The 27,313-nt window shown below is 42.2% G+C and overlaps 1 protein-coding gene across 1 annotated transcript; it reads right to left on the reverse strand.

The window, feature by feature from the left end:
- Positions 1-681: 681 nt before the first annotated feature.
- Positions 682-9,257, reverse strand: ciartb (circadian associated repressor of transcription b). Its single transcript, XM_084933480.1, has 6 exons — positions 9,098-9,257; positions 6,564-7,026; positions 6,142-6,217; positions 5,551-5,629; positions 3,767-3,896; positions 682-2,369 (listed from the first exon to the last, which is right to left on the reverse strand). Exons 2-6 carry the CDS (start codon positions 6,984-6,986, stop codon positions 1,977-1,979), a joined length of 1,101 nt encoding a protein of 366 aa, XP_084789606.1. The 5' UTR covers positions 6,987-7,026; positions 9,098-9,257; the 3' UTR covers positions 682-1,976.
- Between the last annotated feature and the right edge of the window lie 18,056 nt (positions 9,258-27,313).

A 27,313-nucleotide genomic window follows, 5' to 3' on the forward strand; every position in this document is an offset into this window, starting at 1 on the left:
TTGCAGGTTGTGAAAAACTGTGCGCTTGGAATTCCTCTTTGTCTACAGGCATGTAAAAACACAGCGTGGCAACACTTTCTGAGAAATGTGAAGTGATACTGAGCCGTGCAAGCAGTAATTTCACTTTGCCTGTACAGCACAACTGAGGTAAAGAAGATGAAACCCTACCCTGCAAACAATAAATCTTTTTATTCCCTCAGGAAGTAGGCTCGCTTTGAGTGACTCACCCTATAATTGGCCCAACTACGACATTAATCAGATAGCACTCTTTTCTTCTTTCTTTGGGGGTCTTTGATGCATAATTGAGTGGGTTTAGCTCTTGGTTGAGAATTATTTTCAGGCCATTGTGTATATTCTTTTTGCTTATACGTCACCCTTTGAAAAAGCCTTTGGTGAAAACCAAGTGTGCCATATTGAATACCTGGATTTTTATCAGGTTTTGAGACCTCTACATCATCAGTGTGATTGTTTTTCCCTGAAGAGCCTGAATAAGTTGTAGTATGCAACAAAAATCTATAAATTAATACTCATATATACAGTTTGATGTTTAAATTCTTCTAATAAAGATTTGTCAGAAGGTTCAATAAACACACTATTTTTTTTTTTTTAAATGTGAATTTTCTTGCAATTATTTCATGGTTTAGGCTTTACAGTGTTAAGAAATTTCACAACAGAAGAATCTGTAGCCATTTGTTTTGCATCAAACAAATATAACCACATTTATTTTGAAAGTATAAAATTTCACACTGTAAAGGCCACTTTTCAGGGTAAATTGACAACCTTCCTGTAAGATTTACACAGACAAAAAAGCTTGTCCGTCTCTCCGCTGGTCCAACATACTGTCCAGTTCTGTGGCAAAAAAAAAAAAAGAAAAAGAAAAAAAAAAGCTATTGTTCTGCTTCACCACAGAAAATAGTTGGCGAGATCTGAATAACTTACTCAAAACAGGAAAACGGCAGGAGAGTGAGAATTCCTGATTTGTACATCCCACAGAGGACAGAGGAGCAAGGTTTCCAAACGGTTCTCTCTCTTTCTCTTTATTAAACCAGCTTACAGGCACAGCTTGACGTTACAGGCACTGTTTGCCTTCTACTGGGAGACTCGAAAAAGAAATCTGCAGTTGACATTCTTTACACTGTTTGCACCAGTCAGGCCACGAGAGCATCCCCACTGAGAAAGCATCCTCCGTTTGTAGAAGAGGGGAGACTTTGCGCTGCAGACCTTGTCGTCAGAGGCCATTTGGTGGCTCACCGTAGCTCTGTCGAGGTGTCCTTACTTTGAGCATAGTGTTCACATTCTTACTCACTAACCGTGACGTGGTGCTCGCTGAGGTAGAACAGTTGTACCAAAAGAGTTATTTATAAAGAATACAAATGAGTAACAGTCACATCAATAAACTTAAGAGTGGAGTCATGGGAGGGGAACAACATCACATTTCACCCACATTTTCAGCACAACAATATGTAGATCACTGACATATCTTCCTTCCTTTCAGCACAAACCTTTCCTTCAGTTCTTTCCCTTTCACTCGTAATGGCAGCTTCACAGATACTCAGACTGTATTTTTTTTTTCTTTTTTACATCTACAAGCCAGTGCGAACAAATTCAGTTGTGAAAATACTTTCTCCGGTATCACGGCATGTGAAATTTATCCTTCCAACTCTCACACACGCTGTTGAAGAGTGCAAAAATAAAAAGAGAGAAGTGGGGGGAAAAAGAAGAGATAAGTCAACAAAAAGGGAAATAAAGCAGATAGTTGTCATGTTAGAGAGGGTACACCGCCGTACAGAAAAGTCACATTGTTCATCGACACCGCTTCCATATTAAAAGAGGAATCGGTAACATCCCTTTTGAAGGCTCTCATCTCTCCTGAAGGCTGGAATGAGCTAAGTGAGCTGATTGGCTCCCTGCAGGGTGGGCAAGGCGGGGCTCCTCTGCGCGCTGCTTACGGCTGGACACCGAGCCCTCTGTGTGGACTAGGACCAGCTGCTGTGCGTCAAACGCCCTGTTCCCTTACGTGTGATGATGCTGTCTGTCGATTTTAGAAGCCTCTCTAGACAGGGCGCGTTGATTTTGCCCGGCGGCGGGCCTCTGGGCACCAAGTTTGTCTTAGTTTGGCTGTCTGTGCTGGAGGACACGGCGCTGTCCTGCGTTAGGTCTCTGTCACTGGGGGTCAGCAGGGGCCTGGGACCAGCCTGGGCCTGCTCTGCTGTGGGAGAGCAAATGGGTGACGTGTGGAGCCACTTCAGATTATTGGCAGAGTAAGCTCCAGGAGGAGTGAGATCTGTGACTCTCAGGGCTTTGGCGGTGGCTGGAGGATCGCTAGTAGTGATGGCGCTCGCTGCTGCAGATGTGGTCACTGGAGACAGCTGTTGGGTATGACAAAAAAAGTTGCTCATTCAGCGATGATTCTAATTGATTACCAAGACCTAATTTTCATTTGCTGTCCATCTAGTTATTATAAGGACCCTGAAATATAAATAATATATTCATCGTGCAGAAATCTGAGTGAGGCCCAGATAATGGAAGGGCTGAAAGCAACACTAAAACGGTAAATGGTTTGTTCTTTTATAGCGCTTTCCTACTCAAGCACTCAAAGCACTTTATACCACAAGCACTTTTTTCCTCTAAGTGCTTTCCATCGAACGTTCACACTCTGATCAAGCCACCAACCTTCCGATTAGCAGATGACTTGGTTTACCTCCTGAGCTACAGCCACCCCTAAACACACTGCAGGAACCTCTAATCGCATAAAAATGGCCCGAGAGCAAATAAGCCCCAGAATCTGGGTGGGGCACTGCAACAACCTGAACACACATGTACACAATGTATTAGCGCCTCAAAATTATTTAATTTCCTCTGTTTAATATCTAACATTAGGGGTAAACACTGGCATTAATTTTGAGTTTTGTTTCCATGTTTCTAAAATATTCTCTCTGAACCGTAATTTGGCCTCCACTAATTCTTGAGGATCTTGTTGTTTAGTTACTAGAAGCCCCAGCTTGTTGAAAAGCTACTTATTTTGTCTGCCATCTGGTGCCGGACACTAAGTGTCCAATGAGATGTTTTTATCCAGAAAGTAAATAACACGCTGAAGAGCGTGGCAGGCATAAGACCAAAATTATGGGCACGGTTCTGAGGGGGATAATTCTCTGTGTATTTGTCTAAACACACGATCTTTAGATAATCCGTGAGAATTCCCCCAGTTGTCTTTTCTCACACGTAGCACAGAGCAAGACATAGTCTGCGTTCAGCCACGCTCGCGCTACTAGAAATACTTGAATTGGGAACCTGCTCCGATTGAGCTGCACCACCTGCATAATTTACACACTGTAGCAATCAGACTTTGTAGTAGGGATCTGGTATGAGCAGTATCGATCATAGTGGGTGTAGTCAGTTATAAAGAATAAAAAAAACCTAATGTAGATCATAAAATCCTGTTCATGACAGGGTGTGTCGGGACTAATTCCTCACCAATTAAATGCAAAGGAATGTTCTAAAGTATCCTGACCTTTCTTATCCCCTTAGGGACACTCCTCCAAAACTACCTTTTCTCCTCTGTCATTGTTCTTAGTGAACCTGAGACTGCAGTAATACCTCAGTAAAAATAGCTTTTAATCCTCCTGTCCCTGTTCCAGACCTGTGATTAAATAATAATAGATATTTTAGTCGCTCTTTCGCTGCGTCGTCACCATATGTTCTTGGCAGCGGGATTTATCTAGGCGAAGAGCTCTTACACAACAGCTTCTTTTTTTTTTAACTTTACCTTCAGTTTCTTGGTGGGAGCAGCTTCCTCTGTTTGGGTGACAGTGAGTGGGTGTTCTTGAAGCTTTACATTAGGGAACCAGCTCTTCAGCATTTCTTCCATTTTAAGAATGATATTAATGTATTTCTCCCTGGAAGCAGAGGTGGAAAAAAGAAAAGAAACAGAGAGTGAGAGAGAGCTATTTACTCAAGCTATCGCACGTGAATCTGAGTAATCGAGCAAAAATCTTGGTAACCTCTTCTCTGAAATCTACCTCCCCATCAAGCTCGCACAGGAAATATGCACTCTTGAAAAGCAAGCGAACACATTCACTCGCTCAACAAAGCCTGCTCTCCGTGTGTGGGGAGGGGAACATTGTCTTAAGTACATTTCTCACATGCTTTGAGCTCACACGTGGACTGGCGTATAATACTCCCGCTCGCCTCTAAATATAAACGCCAAAGCCACAACGTTCTCCCACAGCGTCAGTGTAAAAATAAAACAGTTGACGCAGTTCACGTCGGAGGTGGGCGCAGTCAGAATCCCCCTTAACTGCTGCCCGTCAGAACCAGATGGCGAGCGGGGATTAGCCTGGGCCGTATGATCGGGACCTTCCTGCTATATTCAGTCCAACCCATGTTAAATTCATGTGAAAGATTATCCGCCACAGTGGCTGCTAAAAAAAGTCACTTTGATCCTATCTACCATTGTGTTGCTCCAGGGGCTGCCAGCTGGCAACACAGAGCAGACACCAGGAGAGACACGAGGGAGGGGTTTAGTCCACCTTCCAGCCTCTGCCCTGGCTGTCTGCAGGGAGGCTGCCACACCCACTCTTTGTTTCCCTTATGGAGGCAGCAGCTGGTAGGTGAGGGCTCCAATTAGTCTGCGCCAGGCTCAGGAGCACTTTGTCTAATATCAGTATACCTTGATGCAAAGCCTCGTGCTAACTGCACCCCAAAGATTTCTATTCAGTTTCACAGCTAAACTGTACACGATGCCGGGATTTCGTTTCAGTGTAATCAAATAGTATTGATACGATCGCTGAGTGCAATCGCTCTGTGAAATTATGCTCTAAAGTGATTACTCAAATCAAAAACTCTAAACTTTCCAGCTTCTCAAATGTGACAGTTTCCTGTTTCCAGATAATTGAAACATATATTACACGAGTTTCTGGAATTTTTTGATAGCAACGTTCATCAGATATGGAAGTTTTCTATTCAGCGGTTAAGAAAATGCACAAATGAATGGACAGATATTCTTTTTTATATGTGTGGGAAAAGACTTGCACTAAAAATCAGATCATAAGGACTTGAGAATTGGTAGTTTTTTTTCCATTTAACAATGTGAAATATCAAAACATTTTAAATTTGACTGGGAAACAGGGACTATGAGAGTTTCTCCTTGAAAGGGGTGATAGCATATTCCATTATGCTGTCTGGCCGGTGGAGAGCTAATCACACAGACACAAGTGGGCCACTCTCACAGTGAAGCCTGATACATTTTTAACAAGATGCCCAGCTTTAGTGAGAGGCAGCCATCTCTGCAGTAAATTTATCCTGAATGTGTGGGGGTAGCAGCAACCTGCTGTGAGCCATGTGTCAGAAACATAACGGAGACCACTTCGACCCACAGACAGCAAGCAGTATTGGGTAGCCCTTGTATATGTATGCTGGGGGATGCACTGTGGTTCTCACACGGGTTTGAAACCACAAGTGAAAAGAGCACACAGATTTTCTACGCTGACACATTTATGTCAAAGTACCGATTATCATTGTTTCATGTAGGGCAGAATGTGGGTCACCTACCCCATGTAGGGGTTCTGCAGAACACCCATGATCCTCTGAATCCGGTCCATGGCGACACTCTCCTGGAAACTGCTGAGTCCTGGCAAGAAGAAAGTTGTAGCATGAGCCACATGAACTGTGTTGACAGCAGGGCTGAGTCTGTTCAGCAGATGGGTAGTGTGAAATGTGTGTGTGAAGGAACAGACTCCCTGCTTCTGTGGCCAGGAAGTGCTGGGTCACACGAGGTTCGGGTTTGACTAAGATCCCAAACTAAGCAGTTTTTGCGCCCGCCTGAACACGGTGCTCTCTTTCAGAGATCCTCATAATGCCTATCTGACTCAAGAACTGCATCACTTTACACACACATGCGCACATATACAAGGAATGCTTGTGGTTAGATGACAGTCCTACGACAACACATGTTTCAGACGTCTCGCGCTCATATCTCAAGGACACCTATTCCACAAAGACTTGCGTAGTCTATGCGCTCTATTGTTTTTTTCTTTCTGAGACAAAAGAGACCGTGAAAAACAGACTCAACTAAGACATTTTGTGTTCAATCAGGTTAATATCTTGTGTGTGAAGCAGAAGACATATTAAATGCTGACTTACTTTCTTTGTACCTCCCTGAACGAAGGCCATTCAAGATTGATGACAGTGGATGAATGTAGCATTGTAGCTCCATGCACTGAAAATAATAACAGATTTATTAGTGTTAGTGGGTAATAAAACAACTTAAAAACCTTTTCTGATAAGCTCATAATAAATCAGCCTCCCCCCAGTTCATTTTGTTATATTAATTGACAACAACTTTCCATGACTAACTAGCTTTGTTTGACTTAAGACAGAAAAAGTCTAGTTCTTTAGAAACGGATAGCAAATAGGGGAAGGTCATTTTTACTGGAAATGTCATGCAGGAAGCACTCTGTAAAACCACTACGGGAGTCAGTCTGGGTGACAGGGTACGCGCTAGTTTTGCTGACACTGTCAACCACTGTCTGTGGAAAGCACACATGAACCACAGAGGCGCTCACCTTGCTGCTAAAAATTCTCTCTTTCTCTGACATGTTGGCAATGAGCTGCCGTTCTTTGCATTCGTCCTCTGTAGAGCCGCGAGGTCTCTTCAGTGCCTGCTGAGTGTTGTTGCCATTCATTCTTTCTCCTTGCTGTGTTTTACACAGTCCAGTGGCGGTGTCTCTGTCCCATTTTTCCATGCAGCCGGGAGATCCCCGGCTGGAGACCTCCCTGACCCCGCTCCAGTTACCGTCGCCCTCCTTCAAGTCGCTGCTCCAGCGGCAGCTGCTGTCAGTCGGGCCCAGGTGCGAAGCGGCACAGGGGGATAAAGGAGCTTCTGTCTGGCTGTGCTTTCTGGTACAGTCAGGCTCCTGCTCGTTCTCATTATCCTCATTGTCGCTAGCCAGCCAGTCAATGGAGTTGTCCGAATCTGTAGCAGACATCCTCAGCTGCAGGGTCTAAATAGCACTGACCATCACCGACCTGACAAAGAGAAAGTCACCGTTATTACATTGCAACAACACGAAACATATTAAAGGGAGCAGCGATAACAGACGCGGAGACGAGAAACAGTAAATTAAAAATTAACTACATCAAGGCCTTTAGCCAAAATAATCAAATGTAGTGTTCTCGAGCAAAAAGTCAAGAAAGAACAAAAAACTCCAGCCAAGCAGAAATAACAATAAAGACAGAGGAGGGACAGCAGTGTACTCTGAGCAGATGGTGGCAGTGAGATAACAGTTGTTGGGACCACAATGACCTGTTTGTTTTGCAGATGCAACACCTGAGCCAGTAAACACAGGCCAGCCACCATCAAAAGCAAACAGCAAACGGTCCCGTGCCCCATCCAATACTCGGAGGGTGGTGGGTGGGAGGCTCACATCATTTGTCCCTCCAAATTTTTTTCCACTGCAACCCTCAAACGTCATCACATCACAAACAAACACATTTGTAAATTTCACAATTGCTACCCTGACTATCCCCGCCCCCCACCCTCACACCGCTTCTGTCAGCTGGCCTGCCAGCTGCTACCACCACATTCATTCATACACTTCGTTGGCTTGCTTATTCAAAGGGGCAGAGGTCTGCCACCATGACAACTAGTAGTTCGACGAACCGCAGACCTCCCATCAACACAAGTGACACTTGTGGGGTGAAAAAAGAGATTTAAGAAAATGGGAAGCGTTCTTCAGCAATGAACGCCTTCTGAATAAAAAAGAAAATCCAACTAAAGGCTCTTCACGGAGGCTTAATTGCAGTATATTCCCTCTGTGTTTATTACAAGAGGGGAAGTGAGAACAGCATTTTCAGCACAGAGATCATTTTAGGATTTCCAGAGTTAAGGACTGCCATGTCTCTTGCTCCCTGTAAAATTTGAGGGTAGAGGAGTTAATTGCTCCCTGATTCTTTGTCGCCTTCTGATCTTATTGTTACAGAGGAGGGGTGGAGCGGACATTTACTGATATACTGAATAAAACGCAAAACATATGCATCATCATTGCTCTAAATCAAAGCAATGATTTACAGGAGCACGTGAGTATTGAGCGCCATAGAAGAGATTCAGCAAAGTCCCAAAGAATCTTGAATCTAATTCCAAGCTACTGCAATATCAGTCTGTTTTGTGTTGTGTAATACAGTATTACACAACACAAAACATGCACAGACACTGCAGTAGCAAAAAGAAAATCTAATTTCTCTCTATAATTGTATAAAAGTCGCCCTTCTTATTAATATACTAACTCTAAATGAATCCAATAGCACTGAGAAAATATATCAACATATATGTGCCATGACTAGCTCCACGCTACTACTAATTTCTTTCTGTGATAAAAACAGCATACACATGGCAAGCTTACTAAATATTCACTTGCCCTGGGCCTTTGCATGCGCCTACAGTTATATTCTGATAACACTTTAAATAGCAGTAGGTACTGATAACAGCTAACACCGTGGATTTCTGAATCAAAGGAAAGGTGGTCCCATAAAGCAATTTAAAATATATATATACCAGTTAGCTTCCGCGACCTCGACGTCTACATCTACCTGTGTAGGTGGGGCACCTGAATAGAGATGCCCACCGCTTAACACGTACGCCGATATGCTTGAAATATAAGAGAATATTTCAGATATTCACACGTCGTTATCTCTCGCCAGAGAAAACGAGCAAAGGAAGATAAGGTGGCAGGTCTGATCTGTCCGCCTAAATGCGGGTTTCACATCAGTTGGGTAACAGACACAATAGACTTCCTCATCAGTCTCAGTAAATTTGGCAGCATGCTGGATTAGTAAAATATAAATATATATATATTTAAACAATAAAGAAAGAAAGGAAGCAGGAACACCAGTCCCTGTCACAGGAAGGCTACCATATCGCAGCACTAAACACAACCGCAAACTCTTTGTTTTTCTGACCAGGTTGTCTGTGTGAAATGCCTCTGGATGATTTAAAATAATAATATTACTAGGATATCGCTTAGTCCCCTCAGAAACACAAAGTAAGTTATATTTATCGGGAGGCTCTGGGCATTAAAAGGAGATGCGGATGGGTGCCTACCTTCCCAGGATGGAGCGGCTGGTCGTTCTTCCTTTGTTTAGCGGTAAATCCAGTAGGACTGTCGGCAGAGAGCAGCTGATGTGCTGGACGTGCGGCGTGAGAGAGAGGAGGCAGAACATCCAGTGATCGGCCCGTGTTGCTTCTCCCAAGGCAACGTGTCTGGGAGGGCGGGACTAGCGGGAGCATGCGCTCCCATTTGCTCCTCGAGCGGCTCCGACTCTCCAATCGGCTCCTCCGTTCAGTGCAGTCGCGGAGCAATAGGCGAGGCCGGTTTACATATGCAAATGACATGGAAATGACACAAACACGTGGACACGCGGATCGGTTTCATTTCAGCAGCTGGGTGAAAAGTCAAGCCAGGACTGGCTGTGGTCATTCTACAGGCATTCTTGGGCATTATATCATCTGGATGATGATGCTTGACTTGAGGCATGTCAGTAAGCTGAGCGGCACTGCTAAAGGCGCAGTCAGCAATTTCAGGAACAAGTGTGAGAGTTAATGAGTTTGCCCAAGGACACTTCGGTAGAGTGTAGCAGGCACTTATTTTTGCACATTTAAAATATGTTTGCTAATGGTGGTGGTGTGGTGAATAGGGGGGGGAAGACAAAGTAATTAAAGGGCAACTGGTAAGATCGATTCACATGTATTTATTATAAGGAAGATTCTGTCCATCTAATAGATATTATTAGGTCATTTCTGACATTTAAATCTGTAATATAAGGCTACTTTGTTATCGTTTAACGTTATAAAATGATAACACGCTTAATTTGAATGACCTGCAAAGTAACTAGCTTTTAGAAAATAGAGGAGAAATAGACGAGAGAAAGTACCTGCTGCGAAACTATACAGTACTTGTGTGAGTACATGAATGCTTTCTGCATACCACAAGACATTACATAAGATGTCTCCAAGTTGTGAGTGACTAAGTAAATAATGCATTAAGATGAATCATAGTGGAATTAGTCATTAATTGTTTCATTTTGCTTTTCTTGAGAAGGTAAATACATGAAACCAGAGCCACTTTTCCACACGCAAAGCTGCTTCTTCTTGACCATAGCTCTGCATTTTTTTAAAATTTATAATTTATTTTTTTCTAGGCACAATGATGGTAAAACTGATGACTCATAGGACCTCTGTTTGACTGCATGAGAGAGTAGGATTAGGTGCCCTCTGTCAGAGGCCAGACAAGAATCCTAAGCTTGGAGCCAGTGAGTCACGAACCCTTTCACAGCAAACAGTGGTGGGGGGCGGGGAGAGAGATCACGTGCGCCTGGGAGACGCCCACCCAAAAAGCACAAACGGCCTGGTCTCCTCGTCTCCCTCAGTTGACAATGCGGATAGACAGGATTTGAAACAAAACATTTCCCCCCCTTCTCTCTCCAGAGTAAACAGGTCACATGCGAAAAGGCTCTGCGAGATGTTTACAGAGCCGTGGATGCTGCCCAGACAGTTTTAACAACCGGGTGCAAATCTGTCTGAGATATAATGCAGAAGGACTTCTTGGACTGTCATCTTTGCTTTCTATAATGAGCTTGTACCATTGTAATTAGATTGAAAAGGCAATTTGTGGTCAAGTGATCATAGAGTAGCATATGTGGCTACTTTTGCTTTATGTGCTGCCGTCACAATGAAGAGCAGGCAGGATGAGGGCACCAGCAAACACTAGCTTTGCTCTCTACGGATGAGCCTGTAATCACATCCTGCTGTGAAGAATGCATTCTAAAAACCAGTCAAGGTGACACACCTACTGGCACGGATAGACATTCATTTTGAATTTTAATTGTCCTCTAAATCACAGTGGTCTCTCACACATCCCACAAACAGCTTGCTGTTGTTCTGCTCCCCAGGCTCTGATCCCCCGGTGACCCCAGACTTTGTGACGACAGAGAGCTTCCTACAGCTTTCCAGCAAACTCTCATTTCCCTTATTTGTCTTAGAGGCTGTCACTGTGAAATATATATCACATTCACCTCAAAGCACAGGAAACAGACATATCTACATGCATTTGATGTTCAAAGAGCTTTTATTGGGCTCATACATTCAGCATTCTGAACCACGCACGCATGGCATCATACATATAGAAACCTTAGCCACAGATTGTCGTGAATGTTTCAGTATTTTGTGTACTCGCCAGGAATGCTTAAGTGTTTAACAACAATCCAATTCTACGGAGCCGTTCTCCAATTTTCACAATCTGTCATTCGCATAAAGAACAACAGCAGCAATTTGCAGTCTGTTCACAAAAGGGAACTCTTTTTATCTGTGCGTTTTCCTGTCAGGATCCAAGATGAGTCACACGACACAAACTGGCACTGCGATTTTCAATTTGTCAGAGAGGCAGGCTGAAAACATATCCCACAGAGACTGGATTTCTCCCGCTCTCATTCATAAAAAATAAAAGACCAATCAGAGACTCACACCCACTTTATTATAGGGCATACGCTGAACATCTGTCCCTGTCTAACCCTGTCTTCTCGAAAAAATAAAAAATAAAGACGCAGCACGTGTGCGTGGGGAGCATCAACCGCACCTCACCCTATGGACTAAAGGCAGCTCTGAACTCAAGTACATGTGTGCACGATTTACGGTATTGTAAAATCTGTTTCTCATTTTCAGGCAGCGTCACATGTCTAATGCAATGACTTGCCATCAAAAGCACTAGCCAGTAACCTAAACTGACCCGTGTTACACTTGCATAAAGTGAGGGAATGTGAGAGACTGTGGCCTTACCGGTAAATATGCTGCAAGTGGACGCAGGCATACATGTGAGAGTGTTTGGGTGCCATTTGCACGGGAGCGTATTTGCGTTTGTGTCTGTTATATCAACATTTGTCGCGTGAACTGTGTATATGACTCAGCTGGGTGTACCCTGGCTTTGCTCCATATGCTTTCCCAAACTCAAAACCTGACCTATGGTGACACACACATGCATGGTTTCTTTAAATTGGGATAGCAAACAACAGACTTCCCACACCATTGTTCACGTTATGCCTGCTCACCACTAATAGCAGGAGTGCGACTCAGGGACAGGTTTTGGTTTGGAGTTCAGATGGAGGAGAAAACCGACAGGAATGTCCATAACTGTGTTAACGACAACTAAAGCTGCTGCAGGGAACACAAATGTAAACACAAAGGTGCACCAGACATTAAAAACGTCCTCTGGCTGGACATAATTGACATCGGTACAAAATATTGGGTCCTTGCAGTGATTCATAGACTTGTAATAACAGGATTACATAACTTTTTTTCCTGTAATGTTTGCAAAGCCTTGGACTACCTCCCTCAAGTCTCAGCCACCAATTGAGCATGTCAGCTTTGAGGAATAAAACCTAATTTTCCCATCAATCTGGCTGAAGATGAACTTTGTGACTTGGATCCCGTTCTCTGCTTATGTATTTTACAGTGATCTTTACAGATGTTCCACGTGACAATAACAGAATGCCTGAAATTGCTTTAGACTTTAATCTGAATCTGGGCAATCCTTCACCATGTCTGGACCCTGTTTAGCTTTAATCTTGGTTAGAAAACATGTCTTCCACTTCTCCCTAGTGTAGCATATTACTCCTCCAGATATGTCATCCTGTTACAGTAAATGCTACTTCTACAAATAAACCCCACCCACACACTAGAAGTGTAACTGCATGTACTGTGGGCACGCTGCAGCGGCGGGGTGGGGTGTCAGTTGTATGCGCAGCCAATCGCATTTAGATTTGATATTAGAGGTTATGCAGTCAGAGTGATACTCATTGCATTTTTGTTGCTTTAAAGGGTTGGACTTCCGGTGCCCCGTCATGCACCCTCCCTCTTCCTTTTGCACCTTCTCCCTCTTCCAACTTCAGTCACATGTGCTTCATCCAGAGAAAAAGCTCCCTGACCATTTTCCACACAGACAGTTCACATGCAGGCAGTTGAGAATGTCTGGCAGCAAACCACTGACAAATATTTTATGGCTCTGTGTATGTGTGTGTGTGTGTGCGTGCATGTTTATACTCTCTCTAGTGTCTGAACGGCTGCCAGAGCAGCTCAAGCGACAGTGGGATATCTATCTGCAGGGCTGAATGTTACATGTGACTGGGGTATATTTTAACTAGGTTATGTAAGTGCTCCAGCCTGCGTTCTCCAAGCACAGATGAGGAGGGCTACACATGATGCAGACCACTGTGAGCTCACCACAAGCATTGAATAATTCCTGCACTAGGTTGGAACTTTGGCCAGTTTACACCTCAGAGAAACGATCTTTAAAGTATCGGGTTCCACGTCAAAAAAAGACCTAAAAATATTAGCCTCCTGTGATTCATTGTTACTACAGCTTTTCTTTGCCATGCAGCCATATTGATTCCAGATGATGTAACATTGTGAGTTAGTAGCAGCAGCGTAATAGCCTATAATCTTAATGTGAAGGTTAGGGTTATGTAAGGGGATTTTTGAGAGATTAAAAAAAGCACGAGTCCAAAAAAAGTTACCCGGCAAAAGCTTTGACAACTCTGTTCACACTCGTCTACTGTTGTTAAAAGATGTATCTGTGGGTTGTGATGACAAAACAAAACAAATAAAGCACATAATTGAACTTCCATTACATAGGTTGACCAATTCTGTATTTGAGGCTCCCTGTGGAGAGCTGATGAGACGAGTGACAACAGGCTAGCCGCCAAATTTATGTCCAACGTAGAGCTGCCCACGCTCCCGCTGCTGCCACTTTTATGGAATCATCATGTGGGCGTTTTAGTGCAAGATCCTAACTAGAAGTGATGCGATATGGGCTGATAATTTCTTTGTAGCCAAGTATCTAACCTCACTTGGAGGATCATAGCTCTTTCATAGCAATGAGTTTCGACCCCAAACCTCCTCACAGGCCTCTTCTGACAGCAGCATGTGTCTTTTCAGAGATGTGAAATATCAGTTTAAATGATAAAAACAATTACTGCTGGATTATTAAGCAATCTGACTCAAGTGTAGTTCCTCAGGATTTGCTCTGGTGGCGTGTTTATTAAAGCTTTCAATGTCCCCAAGTCCTCTAGGGTTTGAGTGACTTTTGTCATCAGACGATGAGCTCTTGGGAGCTCCACATACATTTTGTGTGACTTTAGAATTTAAATTACAATTGTAATGTAATGCAATGCAAAGTCTTATTGGCCATTGTTATGTAAATTCCCATTTAGGTCACAAACAAAACAGCCACGCATGTGAATGCTGATTACGAAAGCAGACCCTAGTGGGCCCTAATGGCCTTGCAGATGCAGGAAGTATAATCAAGGGTTAATCTAGGCTTAAGTATTTTGGTACACAGTGGGCTTACCAGCCAAGAGAGTGCGTCTTGAAGGTTAGCCAACACAGGACTAGCTACTACAAGAATACTATCTATACGGGAGATAAGAAGGGGATGTCCAACAGAAAACAGTGGGTGTAATCATTTAAATACAGAGAATAAAAGGTTCTGATAAAGGGGATCATGGGGTGCCAGAATGAAAGAATAAGACAACAGTGACAAAAGATAAAGGGTCAAAGGGACTGGTCAGGGGATGAGATCAAGGTTCACACATGCAAAAGTAAAACAAAAGGTGACACAAACACAATGTCAAGCACTCTGTGGAATCCGGTCGTTAAGTCTGACGTCACTAGCCGTGTCTGGGCCTAAACTCCGCTGCAGGTCCATATATGAAACGATCACTATGGCATTACTGAGAGTTGAAAAACTGTCTAAAGTCTTTCATCTTTAATAAAATGATCAGCGTTCTGCTCTACCAGGTGTAACAACTGAGTTTACCATCCAGGCATCCATGAAAACGGAATTTATGATATTTAACGGAGTTAGAAGTTAGCAGGAAGTTAGCTCGCTAGCTTCTATCTAAATACAATATAGCATGTCCTGACTGTGGGGTTTTGGAAACAAATTAAAACGTACAGCTCTGTTATCACTTCCAACATAAATGAAGACAGAAAACTAAACAGCAGTGACGTTTGTAGGGTTACTGAAGTTTGGCTAGCTGGTATATAATGATGTGCTACGTGACCGCTAGCGACACAGCTATGTTAGCATAATATAAACAAACTAACTTTTTTTCCAGTCGATAAAAGTTAACGTGAGTGTTCTAGGTGGTCAGGAACAAATGTAATCGCATGGCAGGATGCTGTAAAAGGACCAAACTTCAGCCAGGAGAACAACTGAGATAATCCATCCACAATACGAGGTTAGTCATTCATATACTGCTGCATGGGCTGGGCTGTAGTTACATCCTAAGGTTTTAAAAACTGAGCTTAAATAAATGATTAGCGGTAATAAAAGCCGAGGGAGGTCAACAGTGATCACTGACTGTTTTAGGAGCTTTTTGAGATTAAATAGAAGAAAATACGGTACATAACATTAAACATGTTAACAACACAAAAGCCATATTAAACGCAGACTACTTTAGGCCCGGAAGTAGGATTCGTCACGTCATCACTTAACGACCGGGAATGTCCTAAGGGGGCTCTTTGTGTTTAGCAACTCCATGTTAACATGAGCACCATGTTAACATTAACTGTGTGACTGTGTGTCCTGGCCTTGGGTGCATCCCTCCCTTTACCCTTTGTCAGATCATCCTGTTGTTGTCAACCGCTTGTTTCTTACACTTCAGTTCTGAATTCCTAACTTGTGTCACTCCTTTGTTGGACTTTGTGAACTTTGCCTTAATCAGTCAAGGTTTAGCTTTTTTATTCTATTTTAGTCTCTGTGCCCCATATAATTATTTTTGAACATCCTACAGTTAATTATAAATAATTAACATGAACTTTTTGGTCAATATTTAACTATTGAGGAAACATAAACACAATACTGCTTGTATTTGTTTTAATGAATTAAAGATATAGTCATTTAAACAGGGGATATAGAACAGCCATGTCAGTTGTCAAATGCCATTATAGGAATATCAGGTATTAAAGAATCAATTACAGCTTCCTCCATTACATTACGACACTTAGAAATTAGCCATTAAGAATGTGTTAAAGTCTACGCGCTGGCTGTTAAACAGCAAAGCAAAGATTTGATTACATTTCTCATTATGCGAATGATTAGTGAGAAGGCTTTTTAAATATGTAGCTTTGGAAGCATACTTCAGGGGTTACTTTGGACAATGCCATGGTGGATTGGAGCATTTAATTCCTTGAACGGTCTTCTTCAACCATTAAGCCAGTGTGATTTAGTTACGTTTAATGTCGGTAATATATTGCTCGTATGAGCTGAAATGGAGCCACAGGAAGCAGGATCTCATTGTCACAACTCCCTGGTGTAGCAGAGTAGCACACATGCATTAGTCACCCATTCAGAGTGCTCTACAGTGTGGTTGAAGAGTCAGGCTGAAATTTCCACACAGAACAAACCTTTAATAGCAGGGGTTGTTTGTGGCTAACACGTGTCCTTGGCCGTGCCCCAGGAGTGAGGTTTGTGTTTTGCTCACCAATAGGAACAGAAAAGCTTCAACTTGCCTTATGTATATTTTTTTTCATTATGCTGCTGCTGCAGTAATATACTTGCATAACATTGTGAGGCCCACATTAGGACTTGTGCTCTTTTGTTTGGATGTCATCCCAACATTTTAAAGTGGGAAAAAAAGTACCTGGCATCTCTCCAGCCTTCTTCTTCTGAGGAGGAGTAGTGCTGAGACTCAGAGGGCTACAGAGGGGTGTTACACTCATACTCTCCTCCATCAGCTTCTTTGTAACAGAAACAACAAGATGGCACATTTAAGCAGTGACTGTACCCTATATTTAGCCAAGGGGCACATGCTGGACCTGCTCTAATGCATGGTCATAAAAGAGTTTGTGTAATGGCTTTCAAATGCCAACAACATAACAGTAAAGTTAGTCTGCATCAAGCTCATGTGGAGTATATATGTACAGTACTGTGCAAAAGTCTTGAGTCACCTCCTCATTTGCTTATATTTTGGTTGTGAGGAGCAAGACTTAATTTTTAAAAGCGGCTTTGAGCAATAGCTCTCTCTATCTGTCAAAGTTTTTCTTTGTACATTTTCTTCTTTTCAACTCATTTTCAGTCCAGTCCTTGTCATTTTTAGTGGAATGTATTTTTTAACCACTTAACATTGATCTATGAATCATTGAAGCATGAAAAAGTCACCTAACTAAAGGGATGAACCTGGGTTGAGTCTTCCCACAACAGACAATTTAGCAAAGAACCCATTTTAAATTGAAACTTGGGCATTTATTTTTACCAGCAACCTGTCACAAAACCTTTTTTTCTCATTTTTTAGTTGACTCTGATGGGCATAAAATAGTATTTTTGCACCATCAAGATGATTTCCAAAGAGTGATTAGGTGAATGTCTTTAAAACAACTGAGGACAAAAGAAGAAGTGACAGGCTCAAAAAAAAACCAAACAAAAAAACCTATATACAGTAGATAACCAGTATCTGAAAGTCATTTACTAAACAAACAGGGAATAAAACAAGCAAATTTAGCTGACACAAGACCTGAGAAATACATCTGGCCCCTCAGTTAATCCATCTACTGTTCACTGAAGTCTCATCAGAAATGGTCTCAATATGGTTGACAAAAAGCCAATATTAGGAAATGGAAACAGGGAAAAAAGGATGAGTTATGCCAAATTACACAAGAACTAGACTGAAGCCAGTGGCAGCAGTTCTTATGGAGATACAGTTTTGGTTCAAAACATCAACATGTGTGGAGGAGGTCAGGAGAGAGGTACAACAATGAGCATTTACAGTCAATTGTAAAACACCGTGGAGGCTCTGTCATGGTTTGTGGTTGCATTTCAGTCAGGGGTCCAGGGCTATACTTAGCCAAGAGGTACCTACTGGACCAGTAATGTTGAGATCCAGAGTCTGGACCTCAACATTATCGAAGCACTGTGGGATCATCTAGACAGAGAACTGAATGAAAGGCAGCCAACATCCAAAGAAGAGCTTTGAATCTCATTCAAGAAGTCTGGACAGCTAAATATAGGGATGACTCCAAACTTTTGCATGGTACTGTAGAATATGTATACATGCAAAGCTGAAGTCATTCAAATTCTTGTAGCGTCATAGACAAAAATTTATCAGTGGAGTGGAAATAATCCTGAGTTACTGCAACAAAATGCTTCTGATTCGTGTTAGCAGTTTACACGAGGCAGGAAATTGTCAAGAGACAGCCAGAGCGCAAATCTTAAAGAGGACAAGGTTAGATAAGGCAAGCAAGAGGACGGGTGACGAAAGTGTGGATGCTACAAAAACTACATAATAATAATGGATTGCATTTATATAGCGCTTTACAATTCCACTATTAATTCACTCTCACATTCATACACTGGTGGAGGCAAGCTACAGTTGTAGCCATAGCTGCCCTGGGGCTGCCATATCGCGCCCTCTGGCCATTATCAGTAGGCGGTAGGTGAAGTGTCTTGCCCAAGGACACAACGACCGAGACTGTCCGAGCCAGGGCTCGAACCGGCAACCTTCCGGTTACAAGGCGAACTGCCAACTCTTTGAGCCACGATCATGTGGAAGGAGCATGAGGAACCTGAGGGACTGAGGACCTGACTTGCTGCCGCTGTGTCCAGAGATTGCAGCACTCTATGCTTATTCTGGCATACACGTGACACTCTTGCAGTCTCCTGTCCTCAGCTTTCTCTCTCACTCACACATACCTCCTATCGTTCTGTATACAGTTCGTGAATCTTGTTCCAGCCCCCTCACTGCCATTTCTGACACTTTCACACGCCTGTTGTAATTCCTTCAGTGATCTTCCAGCCAGACTTCATCTCAGAGCCCATTTCCTCATCCTGTTTACCCCACAATAGCACACATGCACAGTTGCATCCTTGTTCCATGTGAAGTTTAACATTGTAGTGCCACACAAACAGTGATGTGTGGCATGTTTCAATTTGTTAACTGCAAATGCAAAAATGCAGAAGTTTGTGAATCTTCTTAAAAATAGACAGCACATGGCTTATTACCAGAAGCGATGATGTAAGCTGCAGTGTGCCACTGTTTTTTTTTTTCTGTTAACACATTATGTGCTTCAGAAAGCAGTAACACTCAAGAAATATACTCAAGAGTGTGCTGAATGAGCCAGATGGCAATTTTTAGCTGCCAGTTGCAGCAGATAGCGAACAGGGTGACATTTTTCTTTAGACTAAATCTCCATGCCCGTGACTCAGTGTTTACTTTAAAAAGTTCTTATGACCCCCAGAAACTTAATTTATCCACATAAGAGTTTGCACTGTATCCATTTGTCAGTCTTTCCTGTCTTCTATGCCCATACAGTGGATTTTAGCTGAAGACTCTACAGTCTACAGATAATTATTTCTAAATTAAGAGACGCAGTGATGCATTATAACAGAACACAAAAACAGTCATTGCAGGTAAAGCACAGGTTAAATCAGATCAAATCAGGCATCTACATTAGTAATGACAGATAGAGAGCGGCAGCGTACACAAGCACATAAGCACAGAGTCTAAATTTTACAGCTTATAAATTTTTCATCTTGTTATTTGATGCACATAAAATCTCAACTCAGTGCTACTGAATACCAGTATGTATATATTAAAGTGTTTTGTAAGTGTGTATGTTAGATCGTTTTACATTTCACATAAGAAAGTTATTGCTGTGCATCAGTTTTAGTGTCCCAGTATTGTTTTTGCCGGCTCACTGTGACACCATTATGACTTACTGAGCTATTTGTGTTTTTCCTGCTATTGTATTTAACAATAATAACAACAGCTCAGAACTAGTATAAAAGTAAGCGCTGGCATTGTAGCGCTGAGATTAGGACTAGTCACACCAAATCCTGGGCTTTTATTTTATGGGGTGTCTGTAGCTCATTAGGTAGAGCAGATCATCTATTAATCGGAAGGCTAGTAGTTTAATCCTTGGCTGCTCCCATCTGCATGCCAAAGTATTGTTGTGCAAGATACTGAGCCTTAAATTGCGTTCCCATGAGTTTAGCAGAGTGGGAATGTTAGATAGAAAGCACTCGGGCAAAGAAAAATTGCTTGGATGAATGAGGCATGTGATCAAGTAGAAATGCGTTATAAAAGAATCAGTCCATTTTAACCCAACACTTAATAAACACTAATTTTCTGACACCGTAGTTGACAGATTTGTGGGAGATAATAAGCCCCTTGGTCCCTTTACATTGCAGCTCTTTACTCAGTACACATGTATAGAAGTGCACACAACTTTGAACTACAGTTCGATCTCTGCAACACAATCTATTTTATTCTATGCGAATGTTCAGATGCAAAACTATTGTGCTGTTGCAGTGAATATCGTTGAGGTGTCCCTACTGCAGTGGGTGTTACCAGAACCAGATTTTGCCATGAGGACACACAGACTCACAAGACTCACAAGTAAAATATTGCCAGCCACGTTATTGGAGTTGCTAAACGTTTGAATTTCCCATAATTCCATGGTCATATCAAAGAGAAGAATGGGCAATTATCTGGGCGGAACAATTAAACAGCGCTTACTTGATACCGACACGAAAATATAACCCCATCAGACCAGTTTTCATGAAAATGCAAATATTGGGTAGATGTTGGGTGTCATATATTTATTTACAGCCAGACCTGCCATCTGCATGATGGCAGTAAACAAAAGAAAACAACTGAAGAAAAGCTGAGATGGCTTTTGCTCTCATTTCATTAGTCATTGTTAATTTGATCAAATTGTTTTACCAGGGAAATCTACTCTCCAGTTATATTGCACATATTGTACACGCGCTCCTTATTTTACCTTGAGTTTTTTTTTTAAAGAGTTCCCACTAGAGGCATACTCAAATGAAATGTAGCATGTCTGAAGAATAATATGAACCTCAGTTTCACTCTACCGTAGTTTAAAATAATTGAATCCTTAAACATTTTCAAGAGACAATCAAGTAAATATCAAATGCATTTTGGAGGTAATTCAGAAGATGACCTCACTACTACAGGTGACCTCACTACTAGGCTTGGTGTTGTCAATATATTATCAGGCTGTTACGTACAGTGCATCACATGCCCAAAATGTTCCTCCCGTGGTCTGGCTTGTGGACTGGGTGTGGAAGAATGGAAAATTCCAGGTTTTCTGGAGTGGAGCATTTGCGTGTGTGTGTTTACTCCTCCATCTCTCCAGAGACATTAACTAGGTCAAGCGCAAATGAATCTGCCAACAGCCTAAAGAGCAGTGGTGACAGGGAGGAGGGAGGCAGCGGTGAGGTGTTGTGTGGACTTTGGGCAGAAAGCTCATTGTCAGGATAAAACACCGTTACAGTAACTAATTTTAGCCTGAGCCCTCTCCTGGTCCATTACCTTTCAAAGGGCAAAATCCACTCAGTACTGTTTGGAGCCGAGCTCAGCAGATCTCAGTTTAACAGTTTGAAGGCCACACGGGTAATTATGTATAGCCACAAACTAAGCCAGTCAGGGATATTCAGCATTACAGCAATTTATCCTGCAATTAATCTTCTTTCCTCTAGGTCTCTGGGATTTTGAATGATATATTTTCGTTTCCCTGAAAGCACTAAATTTCCCCTGTTATAGTTGTTAAATGTGCCTCTGCTTATGATTTCAAACTGTGTTGGGCGGCCAGAGTTAAGCCCATCCTCTCTGTGGTATTTTCATATAGTCAGTGAGACGTGATGCAGTTAGACTGTGTGTTATTTTTCCAGATACACCTTCTCAACTTCCCCTGTGATAAATATCTTTATGTGCACTCCTCTGATTATGCTTCCCTTTTGCAAAGATCAACACCTGGAAACAGCGAAGCACATTTGCAAAGGGCAACAGCACTATGGCATGCATAATGAACATACTGTACGGACCTGGAAGGGAAAGTCATATATTTATCCAATGAGGATAAATAACGATCTGTGGAGCGTTTCTCTCAGATGCACGTGTACGGCGGTAAAGGGATTTGAATGGAGGGGAAGTGGCGCCAAAACTCAGCTAAGCACAGTGAGTCTGATAACTGATCCTCAGGAGGAAAAGGTTCAGCCAAATGCATTAGTATAATTCAAGGATCTGCTTTTCTGCAAGGTCAGTAGGTTCAGAGAGTCACAGATGGCTGAGCCTGGTAGTTGGTATTTCTGAGCAAAGAGAAACAGCAACCGGGGGATGGGCTTTCAGCGGGTCACCGAGTTTGTGTACGTTTCTGCATACTGGTGAATGTATGTGAAGCCATCTCACAAGTTATTTTAGAGCTACCAATTAGCGAAGTAGCTTGTATTTATGAATGGAAATGTGGATGAAAGCCTTCTCATTTCCACTGACGTGATCTCAAAAACAGATGTACGTCAGCGTGGAGGTTTATAGCAACAGAGACGAGTAATGAGCTTCAGCACCTCAGAGGGAAACCTATTAAAAGCCCTGCCAGCAATCAGCAGCTGTACCTGCAATGACGGCGCTGCGTATCTTAACAACTCTCTCACAACAGATCCGGAAACACTTGAGAAATAACACGACTGTGCAGTGGCTGGTGCTTAACACATGATGACCTTTCATTGTTCCTGGTCTCAGTGGAGCTTTGCTGCTCATCTCTTAAGAAAACATTAATTCTGGTCCGAGCTGCAGGTGGACTGACTGGCATTTCGTCCTTCTGCTCTTTATAAACTCTCAGTCTGCATGGCCTCCTATAAAACTTTGGCTCGTTTTTAATCACTGAGTCAACACGACCTATTGTATAATCTTTGAAAAAAAAGGCACTCAAAATATTAATATATTTTGCATAAATGGACTTGGACCTCTTTTCTACCATGTTATGGTGAAGCCTCTATTACCTATGAAACTACTGATTCCCCTCTGCTTCTGCAGGAAGGTAATGACGAGAAAAAAAAAATTGAGCTATTCATACACTCATACACCTGACTTGACGGGTGGCATTGGCTTTTGAGCAGAATGCAACTGGAAACCCGTGTTCTTGTCTGACCTGTCAGAGTTCATTTTCTAAAATGTTCACAGCCAAAATGTCACAGCTCATTGAGAGAGTCACAAAAATTAGGTCAGAGGTCCCAGGATTCCCTATGAAAAGCATCACACTGTTTAACCATGCAGAAGACAGGCTGGTAGCAGTAGTGTGTGTCGCATCTGTTTTTATACATGCCAGATTATTAGCTTTTAATGCATTATTTAGCAAAGCAAGATTATCCTCTACAGAGATGATAGACAGTAACTGGCTTCTTAAAGAGATTTAAAATTGTTTTTTATTTAAAATGGTTACATGATACAGTTTTTTTTACAGATTGCTCTGATTAGCTGATTTGAAAGAAAACTGAAATATTCTTACTGCTCTGTCTGTTTTAATTTTAGATCTCAACTTTCAGCTTATTCCCACTAAGGGAGAAATGGGAGAATAATGCAGACCACTAAAGAGAAGGGGGAGTGCAGGGTGTTAGGTGGGGAGTGTTTTGGCATATAATGTGAGGAGAGTGAGCATGAAAGTGCAGCTTGCCTGAACAAGCTTGCAGGCTGTGCTCCATTAGTTTAAATGAACTCTACCTTGACCAGCTACAGAAATAGCAGTCCCATTTCAATGCATTAGTGATAATAACATTTAAATCCACAGAAAACGGCATTCGGCATATCAAAAAAAGTGTTTGTACAATTTGGACTCCGTCTGCGATGGAATATCCTGAAAGTGAATAGAAGTTTTCTTGCAGTCTTATCCAAAGCTTTTTTTCCAATAAAGATTTCTCATGAAAGCGGTTTGGATGTTAATGATCTGACAGAAAGGTTTATGGCACTCTCATGTTCCATCGCATAGTTTTGGTCAGATCACCCAGAAGAACAGACATTATTGAGGACATGCTCACAGATGAATTCATGCCACAGGCTGCAGCTAGTGTGTGTGTGTGTGTATCAGAATATTTTTTATTCTTCAGGTGGAGGTAATTGACCTTGGCTACTAAACCCAAGGAACTGCGAGCTCATGAGGCTGTTGCTGCGTTTCTTTTGTTCTCCAAGGTTAGGAAGCCATTATGGCTCTCTGTGTTTTCAATCCTCTCCATCTATGTTTCCCCTGCAATTTTAGAGCTGACATCAAAAGAGTGAACACATTATGAACTCAAGTTGAAAGCCTGCAATTATAAGTAGCTCGCTCATGTGTGCACGTTGTGACTCACATGCAAGCTTCATTCAGCCGCCCACTCCTATTTGCACATGTCATCTGCTGCTCTGTCCTCTAACGTCAGAGGCGGCTGGCTGTCCTCCTACATTCCCCGTAGAGTGCGACCAGTTGGAGAGGCAGCCTGGTCTGAGGATGAAACCTCTTTGTAGAGTCTGTGATCGACAGCAGACACAGAGAGCCCTTCATACTGCCTGTCTAATTATCAGGCCACATGGGGGGGGGACAAGGAAACAGCATGCGGTGTGCGATATCGGCTCAGTGTACAGCTTCACATCCTGCGCTGCTTTTAATTCTGTCCTGGCCTCACGCCTGGCCAAAGACCATCATCACCATCTTCACTGTCTTCCCCTTTAGTGCTCCAGTTCCTGCCTCACATGTGCTCCGGCCAGAGCTCGTCAGCCTGTGTAGATGCTCTGACAGACAGAAAGAGAAATAGCTCCTCAAATAGACCCATCGTTTGGCTCACTGGGGAGCACTAGCCCCACTTCTGTGTGCTCTTGCCTCCTATTTCTTTTGTGCCTCAGGCCACAACAAGTTAGAAAGGAACCACAGGGAAATCAAATTTGGAATTATTAGATCACACTGAAAGTATCGAGGGACGAAGAAAAATGTGTGCATAAATACATATTGTTATGAAAATGGGTTGATTTCTGGAGCTTTCATCTCTCTGACAATAACAGGATGAAATCTGGAGCAGCTTAGTGGGAAATAACACTGCCTGCATTTACCTCACGTCACCTTTTAAGATGGATCTGCAGTAACCTGCAGGTCTCTTGAAAACTGCATAGTTATAACGTAAGAGTAGAAACTAAATTCAGAGTATCACTTTTTACAGAGAACGAGCAGTCATTGACCTCCTGGATGCTGTGCGTGTGGTGATTAGATTAAGCAGGACCTCCTTTTTTAGTCAGACGTTTTACAGTTGGCACTACGTGTAATGAGAACAAAGGAGAGCTCACGGAAAGAACATCTGGAGACTGAGTGTGCAAAATGCCAGCCCAATGTAGAAACTGAATTTAATTTAGAGTTATTATCCTGTGTACATCAGTGAAGGTTTGAAATGTAATATCAGAACTGTGCATTCAGTAAAAACTCGCTCCGAGGAAGGAAGATTGAGTTTTCGCAGCAAAGTCTGCCTATAAAACCGGGATAAAATCTTGATGAGGTTTCACAGCGTGTGAAAGTGGGAGGCGAGAGACTGCCAATGACTGAGTCAAACCTCCATCTGTGTTGCGACTCCCGTTTCTTTTGGTTTTTCTCTTTTTCTTTTTTCTCTTGCTGTCATGTTGTGACAGACGCAAAACCTGTCTCTTGCCTGGACTTCACGTGTCCTTGAGCTGGCTTCCTTTTGCAAAGCTGCTCCACTGCATATCCTCTATTTCACTGTATTTCCCTCTCTGCTATCTCATGTACACAACACCTCACAGCGTCAGTGCAGGAGCGGAGTGAAGAAGCTATTTCTCAGGTAAGAACTGAATGTGAAACTGGAAGCAGAAGGGTACAACATGGTGGAGAGCAATACCTAGAAATATACACACATAGCTACAGTACCACAGCTACCTAAATAATTTAGAACTGTGGCCTGTGCTACTGGGTAGACATGAGAGAGCTACCTCAGGACTGAGACCTCAGGCATGGAGTGTTTGAGTTCCTTCAGGAAATGTGGAGAATAAAGTGTCCCAGGACAAGAGAGGGGCTTCAAAGCTTTGCTATATTATTAATATGCGCTCTCCATCTGCACAGTGGGGCCTGAGGACAAACTCACACCTACTGCCAGATACAACATAAAAGCGCTGAAATACACTCATGCAACTTGCACTAAAATGCCATTCAAAATTAGACTTATGAGGCAGTAAATTTAATTAAACTCTTAACAGGGAATTCAGACATCTCATTCTCACAGATATATTTGTCTCATGTGTCTCTAACCCTGCTAGTATGTCCAAACACCTTTCTACACAAACTGAAACCAACTATAGCGTCCAAAATTGAAAAAAAAAAAAAGTGTCTGACTAAGGAAATGCAAGTTGGTCTTTTAAATAAGAGTAGCAATTACCCAGTGTATACATCATCTATAAGAAATTAAAGTCCTGCACTTGAAACAATAAAAAAGTATGGGAGAAATATAGGGAAATTGTTCTTGCCCCATGTTTGACCAGCATTTTAATATTAGTGTTGCAGTTTAAGCTAACTGTATGTGCTACTTTTTAAATTGCTGTGTGAGAAAATGGCCTACTTTAGTAACTGTATATATTTCCTACACAGTGTTTTCCCCAAAATGTGTTGAGTTAAACAACACCAGTTCCTAAAAAGCTGGGAAAAAGCAAATAAAAACAGAATTCAGTCATTCTCCAACTCCTATTCAATTTTCAATAGAGCAAGTTAAAGTCCGGACCGGGCCGTGTTTCCGCTTTCTTAATAGCAGTCGGTAAACATCTGGGAATTGGGGAGAGCAGTTGCTGGACTTTTAGGAGAGGAATGATGTCCAGTTCTTGTCTCACAAAGGATTTTAGCTGCTCAACAGTCCACGGATGCCTTTTTAAAAAAATTTCCATCTTTTAATGTGACAAATGCTCAGCTCTTCGATTATGAAGCTATGCTATTATAACAGCTTCATTATGTGGTTTAAGATTGTCTTACTGAAATATGGAAGGCCTTTCCTGTAAAGGATGTTGATGTGGGAGCCTATGTTGCTCTGAAAGTGTAGTTACCTTTCAGCTTTGATGGTGCCCGTCCAGATGTGTGACCAATTCCATATAGGCACCGCTGAGTGTTAATAACAAGCTGATTTACACAGCATCTGTGTTGTGTAAATCAGAAAGAATTTCACTTTGTTTCAGTCCATTTTAAATGAGCTTTGGCCCAGAAAAGATGACAGCGTTTCTCCATCATCTTCCTACATTTGTGGATGACTCAGGGAATTGTGTTCACAATGATTTCTGGAAGTGTTCCTGTTTTTAACACTGTGTCTCCTGAGGGCCAAAAGATCATCCAGAAATCATCCAATATTCAGTCTTGTGCTTTGCGTACAGAAACTTTCTGAATATTTTTGATAACACTATATTGATGATATTATGTAGACGGTGAGCTACTCAAAGTCTTTGTAATTTTATATTGAAGAAC

Source organism: Perissodus microlepis, chromosome 7, assembly GCF_051167445.1.
Source record: "Perissodus microlepis isolate ML-2025 ecotype Zambia chromosome 7, ASM5116744v1, whole genome shotgun sequence".
In the NCBI taxonomy this organism is placed as follows: Eukaryota; Metazoa; Chordata; class Actinopteri; order Cichliformes; family Cichlidae; genus Perissodus; species Perissodus microlepis.

Bases quoted from the DNA above. Each gene is read 5' to 3' on its own strand.
- ciartb (XM_084933480.1), bottom strand. From the start codon at position 6,986: ATGTCTGCTACAGATTCGGACAACTCCATTGACTGGCTGGCTAGCGAC. The intron at 5,630-6,141 runs GTAAGTCAGCAT...TCTTCTTGCCAG, and splicing joins TTCAGGGAGGTACAAAGAAA to GACTCAGCAGTTTCCAGGAG. The intron at 3,897-5,550 runs GTAGGTGACCCA...CTCTGCTTCCAG, and splicing joins CTGCAGAACCCCTACATGGG to GGAGAAATACATTAATATCA.